General features: G+C 43.3%; 3 protein-coding genes across 5 annotated transcripts in view; 1 reads left to right on the top strand and 2 right to left on the bottom strand.

Moving 5' to 3' along the window:
• Positions 1 to 8272, bottom strand: part of usp11 (ubiquitin specific peptidase 11) — a 35260-nt gene extending 26988 nt beyond the window's left edge. The window contains exon 1 of the mRNA XM_062971677.1: positions 8080 to 8272. Coding sequence (XP_062827747.1) covers positions 8080 to 8189 — 110 coding nt within the window. The 5' untranslated portion in view covers positions 8190 to 8272. The remainder of the gene's footprint in view (positions 1 to 8079) is intronic.
• Positions 1 to 19708, top strand: part of LOC134296528 (uncharacterized) — a 334978-nt gene that overhangs the window by 218038 nt on the left and 97232 nt on the right. The gene's annotated exons all lie outside the window — the stretch shown is intronic.
• The window catches only part of cdk16 (cyclin dependent kinase 16), a 64922-nt gene continuing 60434 nt past the window's right edge, over positions 15221 to 19708 (bottom strand). For all 3 annotated transcript variants that reach the window (XM_016991093.2, XM_008103555.3, XM_062971676.1), the window contains one exon: positions 15221 to 19227. Coding sequence is in view for 2 of the 3 variants with exons in the window: in XM_008103555.3 (XP_008101762.1) it covers positions 19190 to 19227 (38 nt within the window). In the remaining variant the exon portion in view is untranslated. The remainder of the gene's footprint in view (positions 19228 to 19708) is intronic.

Genomic DNA, 19708 nt, shown 5'->3' with positions numbered 1-19708 from the left:
AAAAGAGTGATGGCATCAGGGCAGCGGACAAAACAACAAAACTACAGGCCCCCCAACCTCGAAATTTGACAACACAACCCATCATCCATGCCTCTAGGTTGATACAACAAAAAGAAAAGAAAAATAAAGTCCTAATTAGAGGGAGAGGAATAATTGTTTTTATCCAATTGCTGCCAGTTAGAAGGCTAAGTTCCACCCACTTGGTCTCCTAGCAACCGACTCAGCCCAGGGGACAGGCACAAGAGTTTGGAGAGACCCCTAAGGGCCATCCAGTCCAACCCTTTCTACTATGCAGCAGGACACAATCCAAGCATTCACAACACATGGACAACGTATAAATACTATACAATACTACACAGAGACATAGACCTCCTCTACCCTCACCACTTTCACAGGACACAAACAACCAAATGCATACTAAACATAAAGACAACCATACAACAGACATTCAGTACCACCACTACCTCAACAATTTCTCACCAACACCACCAGACAACGCCACAGCGCGTGGCTGGGCACAGCTAGTTGCCTAATAATAATAATAACAACAAACATTGAAAATCGCCTTTCTACCTCCCTCCTTAAAAGCATAAGATGAAAATAGTGCTATTATCCTGCTAGCTTGTCTTAAAATACGTCTCTATTCTATCCTAGGCCTCTTATACACAGTTGTATAAAATCCAGATTATCTGCTTTGAACTGGATTATACGGCAGTGTAGACTCAGATAATCCAGTTCAAAGCAGATAATGTGGATTAGCTACCTTGATATTCTGGATTTTATGGCAGTGTACTATCCCATTTTTATTTTTGATCTTCCAAAACCTGCAAAAAATTTTGCAATGATACAAACAGTTCCTGCTCTTTTAAGCAATATTCTATTGACTTCTCCTTTATCCAACAAGATAGGTTGTCCATTTCTGCCAGTTTAAAAATTTTTATAATCCTGTTTTCTTTTGAGAGTAGTTCTTTATTTTTGTCCATTTTTACACACTGAGTATTTTTGCTGCAATACTCATATAATGTAAGTACTGGAAAGATTGCCATAAACTCTCATGGGATGGATCCCCTCACTATCTGATCAATCAAGTGAGGCCCCTTCTACAAGGACAGATAATCGAGGTTATCAAAGAAGAAAATCCACATCATCTGATTTGAAATGGATAATCTTAGTCTAGGTAAAGGTAAAGGTTTTCCCCTGACATTAAGTCCAATCGTGTTCAACTCTGGGGGTTGGTGCTCATCTCCATTTCTAAGCCAAAGAGCCGGCATTGTCCGTAGACACCTCCAAGGTCATGTGGTGGGCAGTCTTAGTCTACACTGCCATATAACCTGTTCAAAGCAGATAATGTGGCTTTTATACAGCTCTGTAGAAGGGGCATTATTTTATCAAGCAGGCCCTGAATCCCCCCCCCCCCAAAAAAAGCTTTCAATGCAGTACCATTTCTAGATCATTAGGTACTATATCACTCTTGTTTTCCTACAATCAAATGTGTTAGTTGGATCAGATCCATGACAACAATGACCCTATCACAGGTGTTCTTGGCAGGATTTCTTCAGAGGTTTGACCTTGCCTTCCTCTGAGACTGAGATTGTGCAATTTGCCCAAGGTTTCATGGCCAAGCAGGGCTTCGAACCCTGGTCTCCATAGTCATATTCTAACACTCAAGACACTACACCACATGGTACCTTTCTGGAATTATTACAGACCAGTGGTTCTCAACCTGTGGGTCCCCAGGTGTTTTGGCCTACAACTCCCAGAAATCCCAGTTAGTTTACCAGCTGTTGGAATTTCTGGGAGCTAAATGCCAAAACATCTGGGGATTCACAGGTTGAGAACCACTCCTATAGACTTTCTGGTCCTACACTAGAAAGAAACACCACTCCTTTCACTACATAGCCTCCTCTTAATCCAACACTAGCTTCCCACAAGGGTCTTTATTATTTTTGCTGAAGGAGATTAACACAGCTAAGCCTCTTGGACACTTTGAAGTATGCATGCTTTTGAGTTAAACAGCAAGCTTCAGTCCAGTTCAGTGTTTTGTATAACTAAAGTGCCTGCTATAGGACGCTCTTCAGATAGACAATGATCCCGTCACATTTGCAGTTTTGATTATTTATGGATCTGTTCTCTAGGAATTTCCAAGGGAATTTCTATATCCGTCAATGCAATGCTACGGTCAGCTTCCAACAGAAGTAAACCACAGATTTATGCAGGAAGACCTAGAAATTCCTGGAGACGTTTTCTCTCCAGGTTAAAAAAGGTAATTTCTTTATTCATTGTTTTTCACATTCATGGGGCTCCTGTGCCACTAATTCCAGCAAACGCGAAAGGCTGGCTGTATTTCTTGCCACTGCCCACAATTTCAGAGCCAGCTTGCCCATACATTCCTTTCTATGTCTAATGAAGACATATGACAGCGCAATGCAGTAATTACTCCGAAAGGAAAACGCAAACAATATCCAAAGAGTATCCCCCGAACCTTTTTCATTTCAGTCCACAGAGGCCAGACTTCGAAATGTAGAACCCTTTCCTGGCAAGTAGTTCCATGTTCCAGAGGAAGTGCATGCTGATAATCCCTTTCATTTGCTGCCATTCAAGACTGACTCCTCCCTAGTTTAAATAAACTCTGATGAATCATGAGAAGGAAATAAAATGAAACTAGGGACCCAAATGAATCTGCAATATCAGCAACTGCAACACAATTTTCACTTCACCATCTAATGCAATGTGAAAACAAGAGGCAAGAAACAACCATGACGCTGTCTAGAATGGAAGGCACAAGAGGGCTATGGAGATCAGTTTGGGTGGAAGGTTTCAAGGACTAGGATCTGATATAGAGAGCTGCCTGAGTTCTTGGTTCCCTCTCCAGCATTATCTCAGCAACTAGTCATTACTATCTTCATCTATTATAAACTGCAATTTATAGACTATTACACAAAAGCAAGCTCAATGACACCAACTTCTGAATAAAGAAGTCTAAGAGGTTAAGCAACACCAGAGTGTTTTCCAGATGTCCAAAGAAATTACAGTAGAGTCTCACTTACCCAAGCTAAATGGGCTGGCAGAAGCTTGGATAAGCAAATATCTTGGATAATAAGGAAGGATTAAAGAAAAGCCTATTAAACATCAAATTAGGTTATGGTTTTATAAATTAAGCACCAAAACATCATGTTATACAACAAATTTGACAGAAAAAGTAGTTAAATATGCAGTAATGTTATGTTGTAATTACTGTATTTATGAATTTAGCACCAAAATATCACGAAATATTGAAAACATTGACTACAAAAATGGCTTGGATTATCCAGAAGCTTGGATAAGCGAGGCTTGGACAAGTGAGACTCTACTGTAATGGGAAAGAAAGGACCAAATCAGAGACTGTGACAGTTTGTTTTTGCCTGAGTCTATTGGAAACCAACTCTCCCCTTGGTGATGAATACAGAACAAACAATTTTTCACTTTGAACTCCGTTTATACCAATTGAAGGATGTTGAGGATAAAGGGAAACACAAAGAGAAAGTGGTACATTTCAAAGCAGTTGAAAAAGTGGGAGGAGGGGAGTAATCAGAATTGTCCATGCCAAATCAGGACAGTTGCAATGTTTACACCGTGGAGACATCTCCGTGTCCTTGTAAGAAGTTTGTCTCTCTGCTTTTGTGACAAGGAGATGCCTCGTTGATGAACAGCTGCTCCCAAACAGCTGTGTCAACCCAGATGACATTTGCAAGTCAGCACACAACAGTTTGGAAGGAACAAGGCACATAAAACATACCTTTTCTAAATTTACCCACTAAGAGAAAGGTTTAAAAAAAGCTGAATCAATGGAGGTAGAGAGTCAACGTTACCCTATGAAAAAGGAAGTATATTGGCTGATTAAGAATAAAAACCAAAACTCATTCTTCAGGGAATAAAGTCACATAAGGATACACACAAGCAGGCAAGATGCCCAGCAAAATATGTAAGACAGCCGTGCTGACAGTGTGTGGGTTTGGCTCAGAGGTGGGACAGCGAGGAAACTGAAACTAATCTTTCAGCCTAGCCCGGTCCAGCCCAGAAAAACTTTAAAACTACTTTGGCAAGACAGTCATGAAACAAGCAGATAGAGGGAGGTTTTATTTATGATGACTTGCTAGTACCCAGACTGAAGGCTGCCATTCAAACTAGAATCTATGCTCCTGTGACTTTAAAAGGGCACAAAAGGCCAACCCAACATTACCAGACAAAGCTTATGTTTGTAATGCAACATGAAGGCATAGAAAGACTAGTTAAGAAGGAGGGAGGGATCAAAGTCAGCTCAATCCTGCCACAGCTTAGAAAACTAGTTGTTAAGGAAATGACTAATTTTCATTCCAGGTTTCTGTTTTAAATGAATGGCAATTGCAAGGGACACACATTTTGACAATGGGTGCATCTAATGGCAATTGCATTTTTACAAGATCTTTAGCCTCTGCCATAAAGTGCCTGTACTTCACCAAACTACAATTCCCACAATCCCACTGCTCTGAGCCATGGCAGTTACAATGGGGTCAAACTGCATTAATTCTGCAGCGTAGATACAACAAATGTATCTAGGGCGGGGAAAGCTTATTTTAAAAGAAGCCAACACAATGAGGACAGCTATCTGTGATCATAGTTTTTCTACCAACAGAAATGCCCATATGTGGCTGAGGTTTTTGGCTTAGAGCCCTTCCACACAGCCCTATATTCCAGAATATCAAGGCAGAAAATTCCACATTGTCTGAGTGTGGACTCAGATAACCCAGTTCAAAGCAGATACTGTGGGATTTTCTGCCTTGATATTCCGGGATATAGGGCGGTGTGGAAGGGCCCTTAGATGACATCCAAGTCACAGAGGGGAGCTATGAAAAGGCCCAGAAAAACTAAATTCAAGAAACACGCCGTCTCATTCTAAGTGGGTTAAGAATAATTACTCTTTCCCAAATCCAAAATAAGATAACATGAGGTAGCATTTCCAATATGGAAAATAAAGAGGATATTTAGAAAAAATTCTTAAGGAGAACTAATCCTGAATGATGTAAGCTTCAGTATTACATCAAATCCGATGCAAAACTAGAATAAGGACAGGACTTGGGAATGTTCTTTGGACTATAACTTTTATAATTCCCCACTTGGTGCAGCTGGGAGTTTCTAGTCTAAAATAAGTAAGGTTTCAAGGGCTGGAAAAAAAGAAGACAATCAGATGAAGCGAAGACAATCTCTGTTGTTCTGGCTGGTGCATACCTTCAAGCCATTTCTGACTAAAGGCAACTTCCATCAAAGGGTAGTCTTGACAAGAGGTTTGGCCTTATGTGCCCAAGGACACTCTAAGGGTTCTTCCACACAGCCATATAACCCAGAATATCAAGGCAGAAAACTTCACAACATCTTCTTTGAACTGGGTTATCTGGGTCCACAATGCCATATATTCCAGTTCAAAGCAGACAATGTGAGATTTCATTCAGCTGTGTAGAAGGAGCCTGAGGGTTTCGAGGTCTGGCAAGAATCCGAGGTCTCCAGAATGCAGGCACCCTTCAACTGCGGCCCTCCAGCTCTTTGGGTCTACAACTTCCAGGACTCATCCACAAAGCTGTATAAAATCCAAAATGAACTGGATAATATGGCAGTGTGGACACAGGTAATCCAGTTCAAAGCAGATATTGTTGATTAACTGCCTTGATATTCTGGATTATATGGCTGTGTGGAAGGGACCCCAGATTTCCAGACCTGTGAACAACTTGGCTAAGGCTTCCGGGAGTTGAAAACCCATGGTCCTTCCACACAACCATATAACCCAGAACATCAAGACCAATAATCCACAATATCTGCTTTGAATTGTGTTATCTGGGGCCTCTTCCACACAGCTGAATAAAATCCCACATTATCTGCTTTGAACTGGAATATATGGCAGTGTGGACTCAGATAACCCAGTTCAAAGCAGATATTGTGGATTTTCTGCCTTGATATTCTGGGTTATATGGCTGTGTAGAAGGGCTCTGAGTCCACACTGCCATATAATCCAGTTCAATGTGGATTTTATACAGCTGTGTGAAAGGAGACTGAGGGTTGATCCAAACAGCTGGAGGGCTGCAGTTTGAGGATGTCTAGACTAGTCCAACACTCCAACCACTACATGTCAGGGCCCTTCCACACAGCCATATAACCCAGAATATCAAGGCAGGAAATCCCACAATATCTGCTTTGAACTGGTGTATCTGAGTCCACATTGTCATATATTCCACTTCAAAGCACAAAAATGTGGGATTTTATTCAGCTGTGTGGAAGGGGCCTCACTGGCTCCCGCAAGCAAGCCTATCAAAAAAATAAATCCCCTCAAGTTGAACAGTTAAGCAAGCGTGGTGAAGGCAGACAACTACATTTACTCAGGAATAAATCCCACTGAATCCAAGTGAGAGGATCTACACAGCTGAGCAAATGCAGCTTGACCCCAATTTCACTGCCATTGCTCAATGCTGTGAAATCGTGGCAATTATCATATGGTGAGGCAGTAGAGAATGCTAGAGACCTTGTGAAACTACAACTCCCATGACCCCAAGGCTTTAAGCCAAAACAGTGAAAGTGGGGTCAAACTGCATTAATTACACAGTGTAGATCAGGCATGGGTAAACTTTGGCCCTCCAGGTGTTCTTTTGTAGTCCAAAACACCATGAGGCCTGAGATTTGCTTATGCTTAGTGTAGCGGGACCCTTCTTGCTTGCTGTCTGGGCGCCTTCCCAGCATTTCCTCTATCCAATTGAAATAAATCCCTAAATGAGTGCGAGTCTGGAGAGGAGGCAATTCATTGTCGAAGGTTTTCATGGCCAGAATCACTGGGTTGCTGTGAGTTTTCCAGGCTGTATGGCCATGTTCCAGAAGCATTCTCTCCTGACGTTTCGCCCACATCTATGACAGGCATTCTCAGAGGTTGTGAGGTCTGTTGGAAACAAGGCAAGTGGGGTTTAATGGCCTTGTAGATTCAAAGCCTGACTGCTTCCTGCCTGGGAAAATCCTTTGTTGGGAGGTGTTAGCTAGCTCTTCTCTGGAATTCCTGTTTTCTTAATGTTGCTCTTTACTTACTGTGTTGATTTTAGATTTATTTCAATACTGGTAGCCAGATTTTGTTCATTTTCATGGTTTCCTCCTTTCTGTTGAAATTGTCCACATGCTTGTGGGTTTCAATGGCTTGTCTGTGTAGTCTGACATGGCGGTTGTAGAGTGGTCCAGCATTTCTGTGTTCGCAAATAATATGCTGTGTCCAGGTTGGTTCATCAAGTGCTCTGCTAGGGCTGACTTCTCTGGTTGCATTAGTCTGCAGTGCTTCTCATGCTCCCTGATTCGTGTTTGGGCATTGCTGCATTTGGTGAAATCCACAAGCATGTGGACAATATCAACAGAAAGAAGAAAACCATGAAAATGAACGAAACCTGGCTACCAATATATTTTTTAAAAACTCTAAAACCGGGACAGTAAATAAAGAACACTCTGAAAACTGGGGAATTCCAGGCATTAAACAATCAGGACCAGCTAATACCTCCCAACAAAGGATTATCCCAGGCAGGATGCAGCCAGGCTTTGAAGCTCCAAGACCATTTAATGCTAATCAAGGTGGCCAAATGCAATATTCACACTTGCCTCACACAGAAAAGAGTTCTCTCCCCCCCCTTCCCGGACCTTCCACAGATACATAAAACCCACTTGCCTAGTTTCCAAAAGACATCACAACCTCTGCAGATGCCTGCCATAGATGTGGGCAAAACGTCAGGAGGAATGCTTCTGGAACATAGCCATACAGCCCGGAAAACTTACAGCAACCGAGGAGGCAATTGTTCTGAATGACCGGGGTCATAGTTACAGCGATATGATTTTGCCTTCCCCTGCCTTGGCCATCCTGGGAGGCACAGTTTGCTCAGAGGACACTCTGAAACAGGCCCACCCCGGCATCTGTGACGGTTAAAGCGGAGTTGCCGCGCTGTAAAGGTGCCGTGTGGCAGGGCCCAAGGGCAGAATTCCCCCGCAAGCCTCTCTCTCTCTCCAAGCGGAGCTCCCTTTCTCCGCCCCTTCCCTTCTCTCCCCGCTCACCACTTCTCCCCGGCTCGGAGGGGCCGCTCCAGGCCCGGCTGGGCGGGGCCTTCCCCCTCGACCTGCCGCCTCTGGGCCTCCAGCCCCGGCAGCCCCCGCTCGGCCGCCATCGCCCACCATCCAGCCCGGAAGCCAGCAAACGAGGGTGCCTTCTTTCCCCCGCCGCAACTCCCGGCTCCTCGGGACCCGCCCGCCCACTTCCGCCCGGCCGTGATAGGTGTGGCAACTCCGGGCGGAAGAGGCCGGCGCCGCCATGTTGAGTAGGGCTATACACGCCCACGGACGCCATCTTGGTTGGCAAATGAAACCTAAGTAAAGATATCAACTTAAACACACATACAGCTCAAAAGAAAATTTTAAAAGGTTGGGAATTGGTTACAACAAGAATTACAAAACGATGTCAACTTGTATTTTGGGTGACTTCAGCTTTGACACCGAAAGGGGAAGATTCTGCAGTACTTCATCCTCCATCTTTAGTAAGGGCAATAGCCAGACAGGCTTGATGAGGTTGAACGATTTAAAGAAAGCGTCAAGCCTTCGTCCGCCATCTTTAGTAAGGGCGCATAGCTACACAGGCTTGGTGAAGTGAATGATTTTAGGGAGGCTTTAGGCCTTTATCAGCCATCTTTAGTAAGGGCGCATGGCCAGACAGGCTTGATGAAGTGAACTATCTAAGAGCTCTTTCACACAGGCCTATATCCCAGAATATCAAGGCAGAAAATCCCACAATATCTGCTTTGAACTGGGTTAACTGAGTCCACACTGCCATATATTCCAGTTCAAAGCAGATAATGTGCGATTTCATTCAGAAGGGGCCTAAGAGGCTTCAGGCCTTTATCCACCATCTTTCGTAAGGGCGCATGGCCATACAGGTTTGATGAAGTGAATTATTTTGAGGGAAGCTTCAGGCCTTCATTCACCATCCTTAATAATAATAATAATAATTCTACAGTGAAGGTTCATCACAAGCCAGACTGAGCTGTTGTTATAAGAGGGCAAACTTTTCTATCACTTGTGGCATCATCTGCATCAAGTGGTCCCATCTACACTGACGTTTTAATACAGTTCAAAGCTAGCTTCCAGCTGCAGCAGCCAGAGAATTAACCCCCACAAAAGTGAGCAAATCATGCTGGAGGCATAGATTGCCTTTGCACATCTATGTGCCTATCCCTTGTCTTCCTTGCAATTTGAATACAAGTACAGTAGAGTCTCAGTTATCCAACACTCACTTATCCAACGTTCTGGATTATCCAAAGCATTTTTGGGGCCAATGTTTTCAATAGATCATGATATTTTGGTGCTAAATTTGTAAATAGAGTAATTATTACATACCATTACTGCGTGTTGAACTACCTTTTCTGTCAAATTTGTTGTATAACATGATGTTTTGATGCTTAATTTGTAAAATCATAACCTAATTTGATGTTTAATAGGCTTTTCATTAATCCCTCCTTATTATCCAATATATTCGCTTATCCAACATTCAGCCGGCCCATTTATGTTGGATAAGTGAGACTCTACTCTATTCCCATATATGGAAAGTAGTACTGTTTTCAGAGTGTTGCTGCTTATTTACTGTTCTGATTTTGGAGTTTGTTAATACTGGTAGCCAGTTGTTGTAAGTACTATACTCTCCCGCTGTGCAAATACTGAAAGGACACTCCCCATAAAATTCCCTGCCAACTCATCATTTCAGCTGATTTTAATATGTCCCAGCTTCTCTCTCTTTCACTTCTCCCTTTGGTCCTCATTCTGCTTCAATTGCTGCAAATTGACTTCAAAGCGCAAACTGGTTTGTGCTCTATTCACTCAATAGGAGCAGAGGAGAGATAAGAGCAGAATATTGACCCTCCCTGGAGGCTCAGGCAAAAGCAAACTGCTGCAGCCTCTCCAGACTCTTCCTCATTAATAACATTTGCTATCTTCCATCACATGCTGTTTGGTAACACGTATCCTAGTTTTCATCTATAAAAGGTTGCTGGGTATGCAAAATGATGTATGCCACAACCTTAAAAAAAGAGGTTGGGCATCATTAAGCCTTCCAACAGTGTTAAACTGCATCTCCCATCTACACTAGTGGAGCCCCCGGTGGAGTAGTGGGTTAAAGCCTTGTGACTTGAAGGTTGGGCTGCCGATGTGCAAGCTGCCAGGTTCGACTCCCACCCGGAGAGAGCGCGGATGAGCTCCCTCTATCAGCTCCAGCTCCATGCGGGGACATGAGAGAAGCCTCCCACAAGGATGGTAAAACATCAGGGTGTCCTCTGGGCAACATCCTTGCAGACGGCCAATTCTCTCACTCCAGAGCGACTTGCAGTTTCTCAAGTCACTCCTGACACGGAAAAAAAAATCTACACTAGCTGGGCATAGTTTATGATGGAAACTGCATCTGCTCAACACATTCCTTTTGTCTTTAGGGACACAAACCTCTGTGTGTTCCCTTAGATCAGCCCCTCGCTACTCTAAGAGTTGTGCCCACCTTAGCAGTGTGAAAGCCAAGCCATAGGGATAGGCGGGTAAAAAAGTTATTATAGTTATTATAATTATCATAAAGGCAGGGAGATGGAACTTAACTCTTCAATGACCAGCAAGGGATTGTGGTAGCTAAAGCCCTAAACAGCTGAAAAGCTCTGTGTCATAGGCCGACATAGAGAGATTGGTTGGTAGTTCTTGGCATTGGAGGAGTCTTTATCAGGTTTTAAAATGGTCGAGAAAAGCGGTTCCTGTAATGCAGCCTTTCTCATATCCTTCCTTGATATGCTCAGTCAGATTAAGAATTTGGGTTGTACAGTTGCTCCCTGGTCTGAAACCTGCTTGTTGTGCAATAAGCTGGGGTTCAATAACAGGTCCTAATCGATTTAATAGCATCCTCTCATATACTTTATATAGAAGACATAGGAGAAAGATTGGTCGGTAGTTCTTGGCATTGGAGGCATCTTTATCAGGTTTTAAAATGGCAATAATCTTAGTTTTCCTACATAATCTGGGAATCTGTGTATGTGCCAAGCACTAATTGTAAAATTTCAAAAGCTAGTTTTCAGCTTCAGGGTCCAAGTGTTTTGATTTGCTCCATCATTAGGTCATCTAGGCCAGGCACTTTACCAGTTTTACATTGCTTAATAGCTTCTCTGAGTTCTTTCAGACCCTCCTAGAAAACCGCAGTTTCTATGTGGAGTTTCAAGCCAGGAAATGTAGATGGGGGAGGCAAAAGAATGGTTTGCCCCAAGGCAGCTTTCTTGCACCAACCTTGTTTAACATTTTTTCCAGTGGTCAGCCACAGCCACCATTCACAAAAAGCTTTATATATGCTGATGACCTTGGTCTAACAACACAAGCAAAAGACTTTGAAACAGCCAAAACCAACTGAAAGATTTCTCCAGCTATTACAAAAATAACCACCTGAAGCCTAACCCTGCCAAGACACCTACATAACCATGAAGCCAACAGGAAATTGAAAGTTACCTGGGAAGGCCAAGAGCTCCAGCACTGTTTCCATCCTAAATATCTCAGTATCACCTTAGATCAAACACTAACATTTAGGAAACACTGTATGAACACCAAGCACAAAGTAGCTATATGCAATAACATCCTGCGGAAACTTACTGGCAGTGCATAAAATTAATAAAAAAAACATTGACCCTGGCCTTGTCTTACTCAACTGTGGAGTATGCCTGCTCTGTTTGGCACAGGTCTGCCCATGCGAAGCAGGCAACCAGCATTGAACGAAACATCCAGAATAATCACAAGATGTCTCAGACCTACACCTGATAAACTCTATAAGCTAACTAGCATTGTCCCCCCCCCCCCCAAAAAAAGTGCAACGGGAAGTTGCTGCTAACTGGGAGAGAAATAAGGTTGAACACTATGAAAGCCACCCACTGCATGGCTATCATCCTCCTCCCAGTAGACTCAAATCAAGGGAAAGCTTCATGAGAACCACCACTCCTTTTAACGTGCCCCCAGTAACAACAAGAGTATCCCTAAACCAGGCAATTCCAAAATGGTCCCCCCCCCCCCCCCCCACACACACACACCACCACCACCACCACCACCAACGAGGCCTGTCTCCAGGGGCAAACCAGGAATGGGCAACTTGGAAGTCCCTGAACAGACTCAGAAGCAGAGTGGGCAGATCAAAAGACAACCTGGCCAAATTGTACTACCTAGAAGAATCCTCCACCTTGTGCGACTGTGCAGCAGAACAAACACTCCACATCTGTCTGCTTGTCCACAATGTCCTGTCTCATGCAAAGAGGAAGAATTGTTTAAAGCTACAAACAATGCGGTTGCTGTTGCCTGTTTTTGATCTAAAATTTAGTCACTTGTGCTTCCTCTACTTTATGAGTTTTATACTTATGCAATGACATGAAATAAATAAATGCTGAAAGGTTGAATGTCTTACCTATGTTGAAAGGACGGGAGGATAAATCTTTCCTCCAATCCATTTTGTACCATCAACATAGCATATATATGTTGTCGAAGTCTTTCATGGCTGGGATCACAGGGTTGTTGTATGTTTTCCGGGCTGTATCGCCATACAGCCCGGAAAACATACAACAACCCATAGCATATATACTTATGTATATTACCCCCGGTGGCACAGTGTGTTAAAGCGCTGAGCTGCTGAACTTGCAGACCAAAAGGTCCCAGGTTCGAATCCAGGAAGCAGAGTGCGCGCCTGCTGTTAGCCCCAGCTTCGGCCAACCTAGCAGTTCGAGAACATGCAAATGTGAGTAGATCAATAGGTACCACTCTAGCGGGAAGGTAACGGTGCTCCATGCAGTCATGCCGGCCACATGACCTTGGAGGTGTCTACTGACAATGCCGGCTCTTCAGCTTAGAAATGGAGATGAGCACCAACCCCCAGAGTTGGATACGACTGGACTTAACATCAGGGAAAACCTTTACCTTTACCTATTACCCAGCGCAACAATAGGAAAACATTATTGGTGTCTTGGCTTTCAGGCCTGTTCCTGGAACTATTTGGGGCACTGATTCAGAAAACCACACTGGATAGACCACATCAGCTCTATTTTCTTAGATATTGTTATAAATATTTTCAATGGGTGAGCAGATAAAGACTGATAGATGGCATGTGTTCTGTATCTCCAAAACTAGAGCTGATGGAGTTCACTCATATGGTTGGAAGATAATTAAAAACAAAAACAAACAAAAACAGCCAGCCAGCATGGCCACTTAATCTGGGGAACTTTTGTATACCTTGATTCAATAAAGACTTGCTTTTCCAAATGTTCCTTACTTCACTGCAGTCTAACCTACAGACCCCTTAGGTGAATTCACCGCATCTGTCTCCTCAATCCACCACATTTAGCCATTATAGCCCCTCCCAAAGCCAGTGGCAAGGTGGAGAGCAGAGGATGCAGATGACATTGTTTGCTGCAACATACAGGATCTTCCAGATGACTTGGTTGATTATATAATAATTCTTTATCTCACCACAGGGACATAAGACACTTCTCTGATATGGACACCCTTCTCCATCAACCACTGAATGCCGACAGCGGGCAGCAATGGCTAAGTGGTAATCACTGCAGAAGGAAAGAAATATCATCCTCCTCAACAACTAAAAAGGGAAACCAACAGGCATCTGTTGGGTTTACATTTACCACCCTAGATAACAAGGCTCCCCACTCAGCCATGTAACCCCCTTACCTTGGGCAAATCACCCTCTCTGTTGCAGAGGGAGGCAAAGGCAATCCATTTAGGAACAAATCCTGCCAGGAAACTTCATAAAGTTTCACTATAGTTGCCATAAACTAGAAACTACTTTAAGGCACACAATAGCAATATCACTAACAGGACATGTGTATAAATAAGCTCCATCTATTCATCTGCAGCTTATAAGTTGGTCTAGCCTACAGATCCCATAAGTGAATTACAACGCATCTGTCTCCTGTCAACATATTCAGTTGTCAGTTTCTCCACCAACTCAAAGTATAGCATATAACCTGGTTATGTTTCCATTTTTCTTTCTGGGAAAACTGCCAGATATTAGATGGAATGTAAACACAGGAAGACAGAGGCCCCACATGTGCAATCCAGAAAGCACATGTACGTGAGAATGAATCTTGCAGATGGGTACATTGTAAGATGCCCAACGAGAGGGTGTAGGATTTCTAAGGACACAGTGACTGCTAGGTAACAACCTGTGGTGCATAGTTAAATCATGCCCCACAGTTAAATTGAATATCTGATAAGCTGAGGATGCACAACAATTTAAGCAGACTTTAATTAGAGCCATAATTTAGGTTGCTTTCAAATGCTTCCACTGCAGATGATGCTGACAAACAGCTGAGCTGACAGTCTTATATTTGGCCCTGACATGCTGTCCAAAGATGCTATGCTGGTAATGGTAAGGTTATTCTAACACAGAAATAAAATAAGAGATGTCTCATTATGCTTGTAACAGATGCCAAACATGTTCATCATAGCAGATGCTGTTATGAGGTTTGATAATGCTCCCCCATTAGCCCTTGAGTGCCTATGTATATGCAGAAACTGTTAAGAGATACGTAATCCCCCAAACAGATGAGAATCTATACTTAAAATTGCCTAAGTTGTAATGTTGGGGTGGTTATGATATAAGAACAGAATTGTCTAAATTTAAATATTGTTAGGAAATGGTTGTGCAATGTCCTAGCAGACACTATAGAGAACTATGGAAGAACTTCACGATAATGATGTTAGTGAGGGATAAAAGACTGTGTTAAATGGTTGGTTTTCTAACATTTGTTCATTAGTACCGAGTCTGTTAAAGAGATACACAGAGATAAAAGGTCAGTTGTAATGAAAGTATAATATTCTGATAGTTGTGTCCTGCAGTGTACTGGAAATTGTGATTACTTATCTGCAATGTAACATTATATAAAGAAGCTGAGGACTCAAACATATCTACATTATTCTCTCTAATCTTAAAATGTTTAAGGAGAGTGTTGATGATTGTCTGAACTATCTGGTTCAACCACCCACATGAGCAGGGCACACAGATGATCAGAAGGTGATAAACGAAAACCTAGACAGAATCCAGATTATCTGACAAGTGGCAAGGACTCCCAATCCTTTCATCTAAGTTTGAGCCAGGAGAAAGCACCAATTTCCGAATAAGGAAGCATCAAACACCTGACATTGTTGGAGACTTTTAATCAGTTCCGTACATTTCAATATGGCGCATTTGTTAACCCCTGCCTCCAATGGGGTGGAGGGAGCATCTGGGAGAGAATTCAGCTCATTTCTTTCCCCAGGGGATTTTTCCTCTGCCATGATCGTATATGCAAGAAAGGAAGGCTGCTCCCTTAGTCCAAGTTCAAAACGGGAGGAGTTTCCTACTTCAGACTCCACCAGTATGCCATGAAAAGTGGGATGGGAGTGGGGTGGAGTGCAGGGTTGGAAGCACATGGAGCCATTCCATCCCACATGCGAATGATTATCCACTCCAGGGTTTCTGTTTGCTGCAAGAAAGGATGGATCATCCCCTCCAGCTCAGAAACAAATTCTGGGCTTTCCCCCTTTTCCCTCAACCAGCAAAGTCCAGACCCTCTGTACATTCATTATCCAAGAGGCCATTTCAGTTTCCTTACACCCGAAATGATCTACCTCTTCAGGTGTGGATTTATATATATACTGTGAACAAACTGGTTTAGCAGCCAGGCTCTCCATTTCTGCTGTAGCCTCTGTAATTTCCAAATTTCCCATGCAGCCTTGACATTTCTATCAAATCTTCAGCACCTCCCCAAACTACTATTCCCACAATGACTTAAAAGGCTTGAAAACTCAGTACCAAGAAAATGTATGTCTACTGAACAGGAGTATCTCACATGTCCACATTCTCCTGTACTCTAGAATGTCCAATTCTTCTCTTCCAGTAACAAGAAATAGGAAGAGGCTCTATGAAAGAAGCCAGATAGGATTCTAGCCCTCCAAAAGCAGCACCATATATTTTGGGCTTTGCTTCCCCACTATTTCACTCAAAACGTTAAAATGGGAATCAAACAGACATGAGACTGCTGTCCTTTTTGGTACCTGAACCCCAAGTAAGGAATGGCTGCAACCCAGGATCTGAAAGCATGATTTGAAATTAGCCTTACAAACTATGGTTTCTATTACTCTTGGTCACCCCATTCTCTCTGATTTAAGTAAACCACAGTTAAGTCAGTTCTCCTATCTCTCCAATCCTTCTAATGTCTTCCGGACATACTCTCCAAGGAGAGTTAGCTTGGCAGACACTACTATGCCTTCACTTTTACACTTTAAACCTTAATCAGAGTGAAGGCCACAAACCACAGTTACTGCAAAATTAAATCAGACTAAACTTTATGTCTGCATAACAGGGTGCAGAAGGAGCAATAGAAAGATGTATTCTACTCATGGCAAACTCCTGTTGGAAGTATAGTTGATATCTCAGCAACTGAATGGCCTTTAAGATGTGAGGCTGGGAGACTTTTTGCATTAGCACACTAAGTCCAAAGCTCCTAAAAAGACAGTTCTTGGCAGGAAGATACAGTGGTGACTGGATGGGATCAAAAAACCGACACCCACCCCCCTTACACAAGCTCTTCAAGTCTTAAGGTGCAACCGAGAGAGTAGACAGAAAGGAAGCAATTGGAAGGCCAGAGTTTAGAGCAGATCAGGCAGGGACTGGGGTCATGCAGGCAGATTATTAGGCAAAAGAGATCATTTTCTGGCTGTCTACTGCATGGAGGGGGAAAGCCTGGCGTCTCCATCTTATTAGTACCCTTTTGTAAACACAACCCTCTTTTATCCCCTGAGCATTGGTTCTTCTCAGCTAATTCATCGTGGCTATCAGTTCAGGTGCCGAGATTTGCCTCAGATTTCTCCACTGCCCAAGCTGAACCCTGCGCTGCTAATTCTTTGTATTCCAGAAACAAGTCGGGCTATGTTTCTGTATGTCCTCTATCGAGGAGGCACAGTCAAAAGTCCTATATGTTGCCTGAGGGTAATCAGTAATAACAATAATAACAACAATAGTATTATGGCTCTTATTAGGATTGGGGTGGAGGGGCTTTTTTTTTTACCTTACAAGGGCATCATGCTGCATATAAAAATGGTTACATATCTACATATATACACACAAACACACTGTATATGTATGTATATATATAATTATATATATATATATATATATGTATATATATATGGGTTGTCATCAAAGGGAGGAAGGTTGGGTGCCATCTTGACTATACACATGAGGGAAAAGGCTAGGATCTGGATTCACATCATTCAGTTCCACATACCCAGGTATCTGAGCTGAAAGGAACAATGCTGGGTCCTTGGTAGGCAAAGCTAGGGACAAGGTCTGTGAGTAATTCACTTCAGGAACCTCTCGGGAGTAAACACAGAACGAAAGGGAGACAAATTATTTGAAGATCTGTATATCTACAAATCAAATGTCCCCAAAATAATGCACTCTCTAGACGGGGGGAGGGGGTTGGACTACAGTTATCAACGTTCATTGGCCTCCATAGCTGTGGAGATAGAACTGTAGTCCAATTCCATTTGGACAATGTTTGCTCTGGAAAAAGTAGGCCTGAAGGCTAATGGGATTAATTTTAAGGAGCTAGTGACTTACAGGTTGCAAATATGGAAGAAGTCTTTTAAATATAAAGACGCAGCAACAGGGCAGAGGGCAGAGAAGACTTTCAGAACTGATATGGAGAGTAAGGGTCAGGATTACCCTGAGGATAATCTTCACAAAGGATGTTGGTTTACTTTTGATCCAGGAAAGAATATGGGTGAAAAGACTTGGTCTTCCTGACAGGCAGCAAAGCAAAATTATCATAGGGAAGGTCAAGGTGGTAACACTGCAAAAGGGCCAGTGTAGAAGTAGAAGGAACGCTGGAACAAGGACCAAGACACATGCAAGGTGAGTATATGTATGAAGACCAAGTAAGAGTTCAGGAAATGCCAGAGAAAGGCTGGGGTGAGTACCATCGAAAATGATTCTAAAGATGAAAGGTATGGGAAGGGGAACAAGGCATGAGCTGCTAGGAACGTCTTCCACACAAATCCCACATGGGGGCCGTGTGAACATTCCCTATGGAGGCAAAAGAATCATTAGTGCAAACCCTGAGTGCTAAACAAGTAATGCAAGAGACATGGCTGTTCAATGGGATGAACTCAGTTGAAATGGACAGTGCCAACCAAATGTGTGAGAAGAGCCCAAGCGAGGTGTAGATCAGGACCTATGGAAGACACACGTGAGAGACAGAAATGAGGGCCTCCGCTTTGGCGCAAAGAGAAAACTGGAAGGAGGGCTGTCCACCTGACCTGAAGCAGTCTAGGAAGCAGGACAGTCAGTAGCAGTAAAGTCACCTGAACGAAGGACCCAACAGCGGAGGAAGAAATGGGCAGGAACACATTTCCAGAAGACTCAAGGGAGTCCTCTCATGATGCACCGGCCTAATCCCAAGCCTCCTAAACAAGCATCTGCATCACGGGAACTGCATCCCAGGTTCATGGAAAGACAGTTCTAATAAGGGTGAGGGGAATGGAGATTCCATATGAAATAAAGATTCACCATCTTCCAAAATTCCCAGAAAACCCCAGTGTCTCTAGACATACAGAAGGCAGAGGATGACAAACCTAAAGGTATAATGGCCCCTGGGCTTCTTCTCCTTTCTCTTCGTGTTTCTCTCTTCTTTTTTCCCCATTTGGAGTGGGAGTGGGGGTCTGCTCCCTTGTAGTTAATACTGTACACTCCCCACACCAGGAGAGGCTAGGGCAGCGGATGTCTCTCTTTATAGATATTTGCAAATATAATATTTATAATATTGCATTGAAAAAATAAAACTTAAAAAAATAAAACAAAACACCGTGTTTGTGTGTGAGAGAGAGTGTGAAAAAGGAGAGTTCATCCCAGCAGCCGAGGGCATCTGCACCGGAAGCAGGTCATGCTTAGCCTTGGACTGGGGCGCAGTGACCTCCTCCCTCAGCCCTGTAAGAAAATCCCAGCACGTGTCCACACTCCGCAGTTCAAGACAAAGGAGTCGCCCACCAGTTGGGATGCCTGCAGTGTGGTGGTGGGGAGCTGGTTTCTCTTCTGCCCCCTTTCCGTGAGAACCCAGATCGGTGGGCTTCAAAGCAGCAGGCTCGGTCGTCCATTCTGTCCATTCACTGCAGAAAAATGGCACAAAGTTATGGGGCAGGGTGGATTTTGCTCTTGCCCAACTGCTAGAAATGCTCTCCCGATTGTCAACATCAACCCCCTTTAATATCTCCTTTCCCACTTATCATTTTTATTCTGTATCTAAGAATACTCGGCACTTCAAATATGACTGCGTGTCTGAAACATAAATGCACGTATTACACATGCAACTTTAAGAAACCTTTACAACAACTCTTAAATCACATCATTACTCCAATTCCTGATTTTGGGGGGGGGGGGTGGATACCTGAAAGATAATGGCTTACCTAAGACCTCTTGATGAGTTTATTACCTGAATGAGGGGCTTTCTAAGGCTCACATGTCTATATCTAGGCTGCTAAGTTTTATTTGGCAAGCCTTTTCCATCCGGCTCCCACCCCTTGGCCTCCGATTCCCAAAAATGATGCAGCACCTACACGCGTGTGTGCATCAAGGCGGAAGACAAGACCG

Source organism: Anolis carolinensis, chromosome 2 (assembly GCF_035594765.1).
Source record: "Anolis carolinensis isolate JA03-04 chromosome 2, rAnoCar3.1.pri, whole genome shotgun sequence".
In the NCBI taxonomy this organism is placed as follows: Eukaryota; Metazoa; Chordata; class Lepidosauria; order Squamata; family Dactyloidae; genus Anolis; species Anolis carolinensis.
Note: the sequence above shows the minus strand (reverse complement) of the source record. Positions and strands in the feature narration are given on the sequence as shown.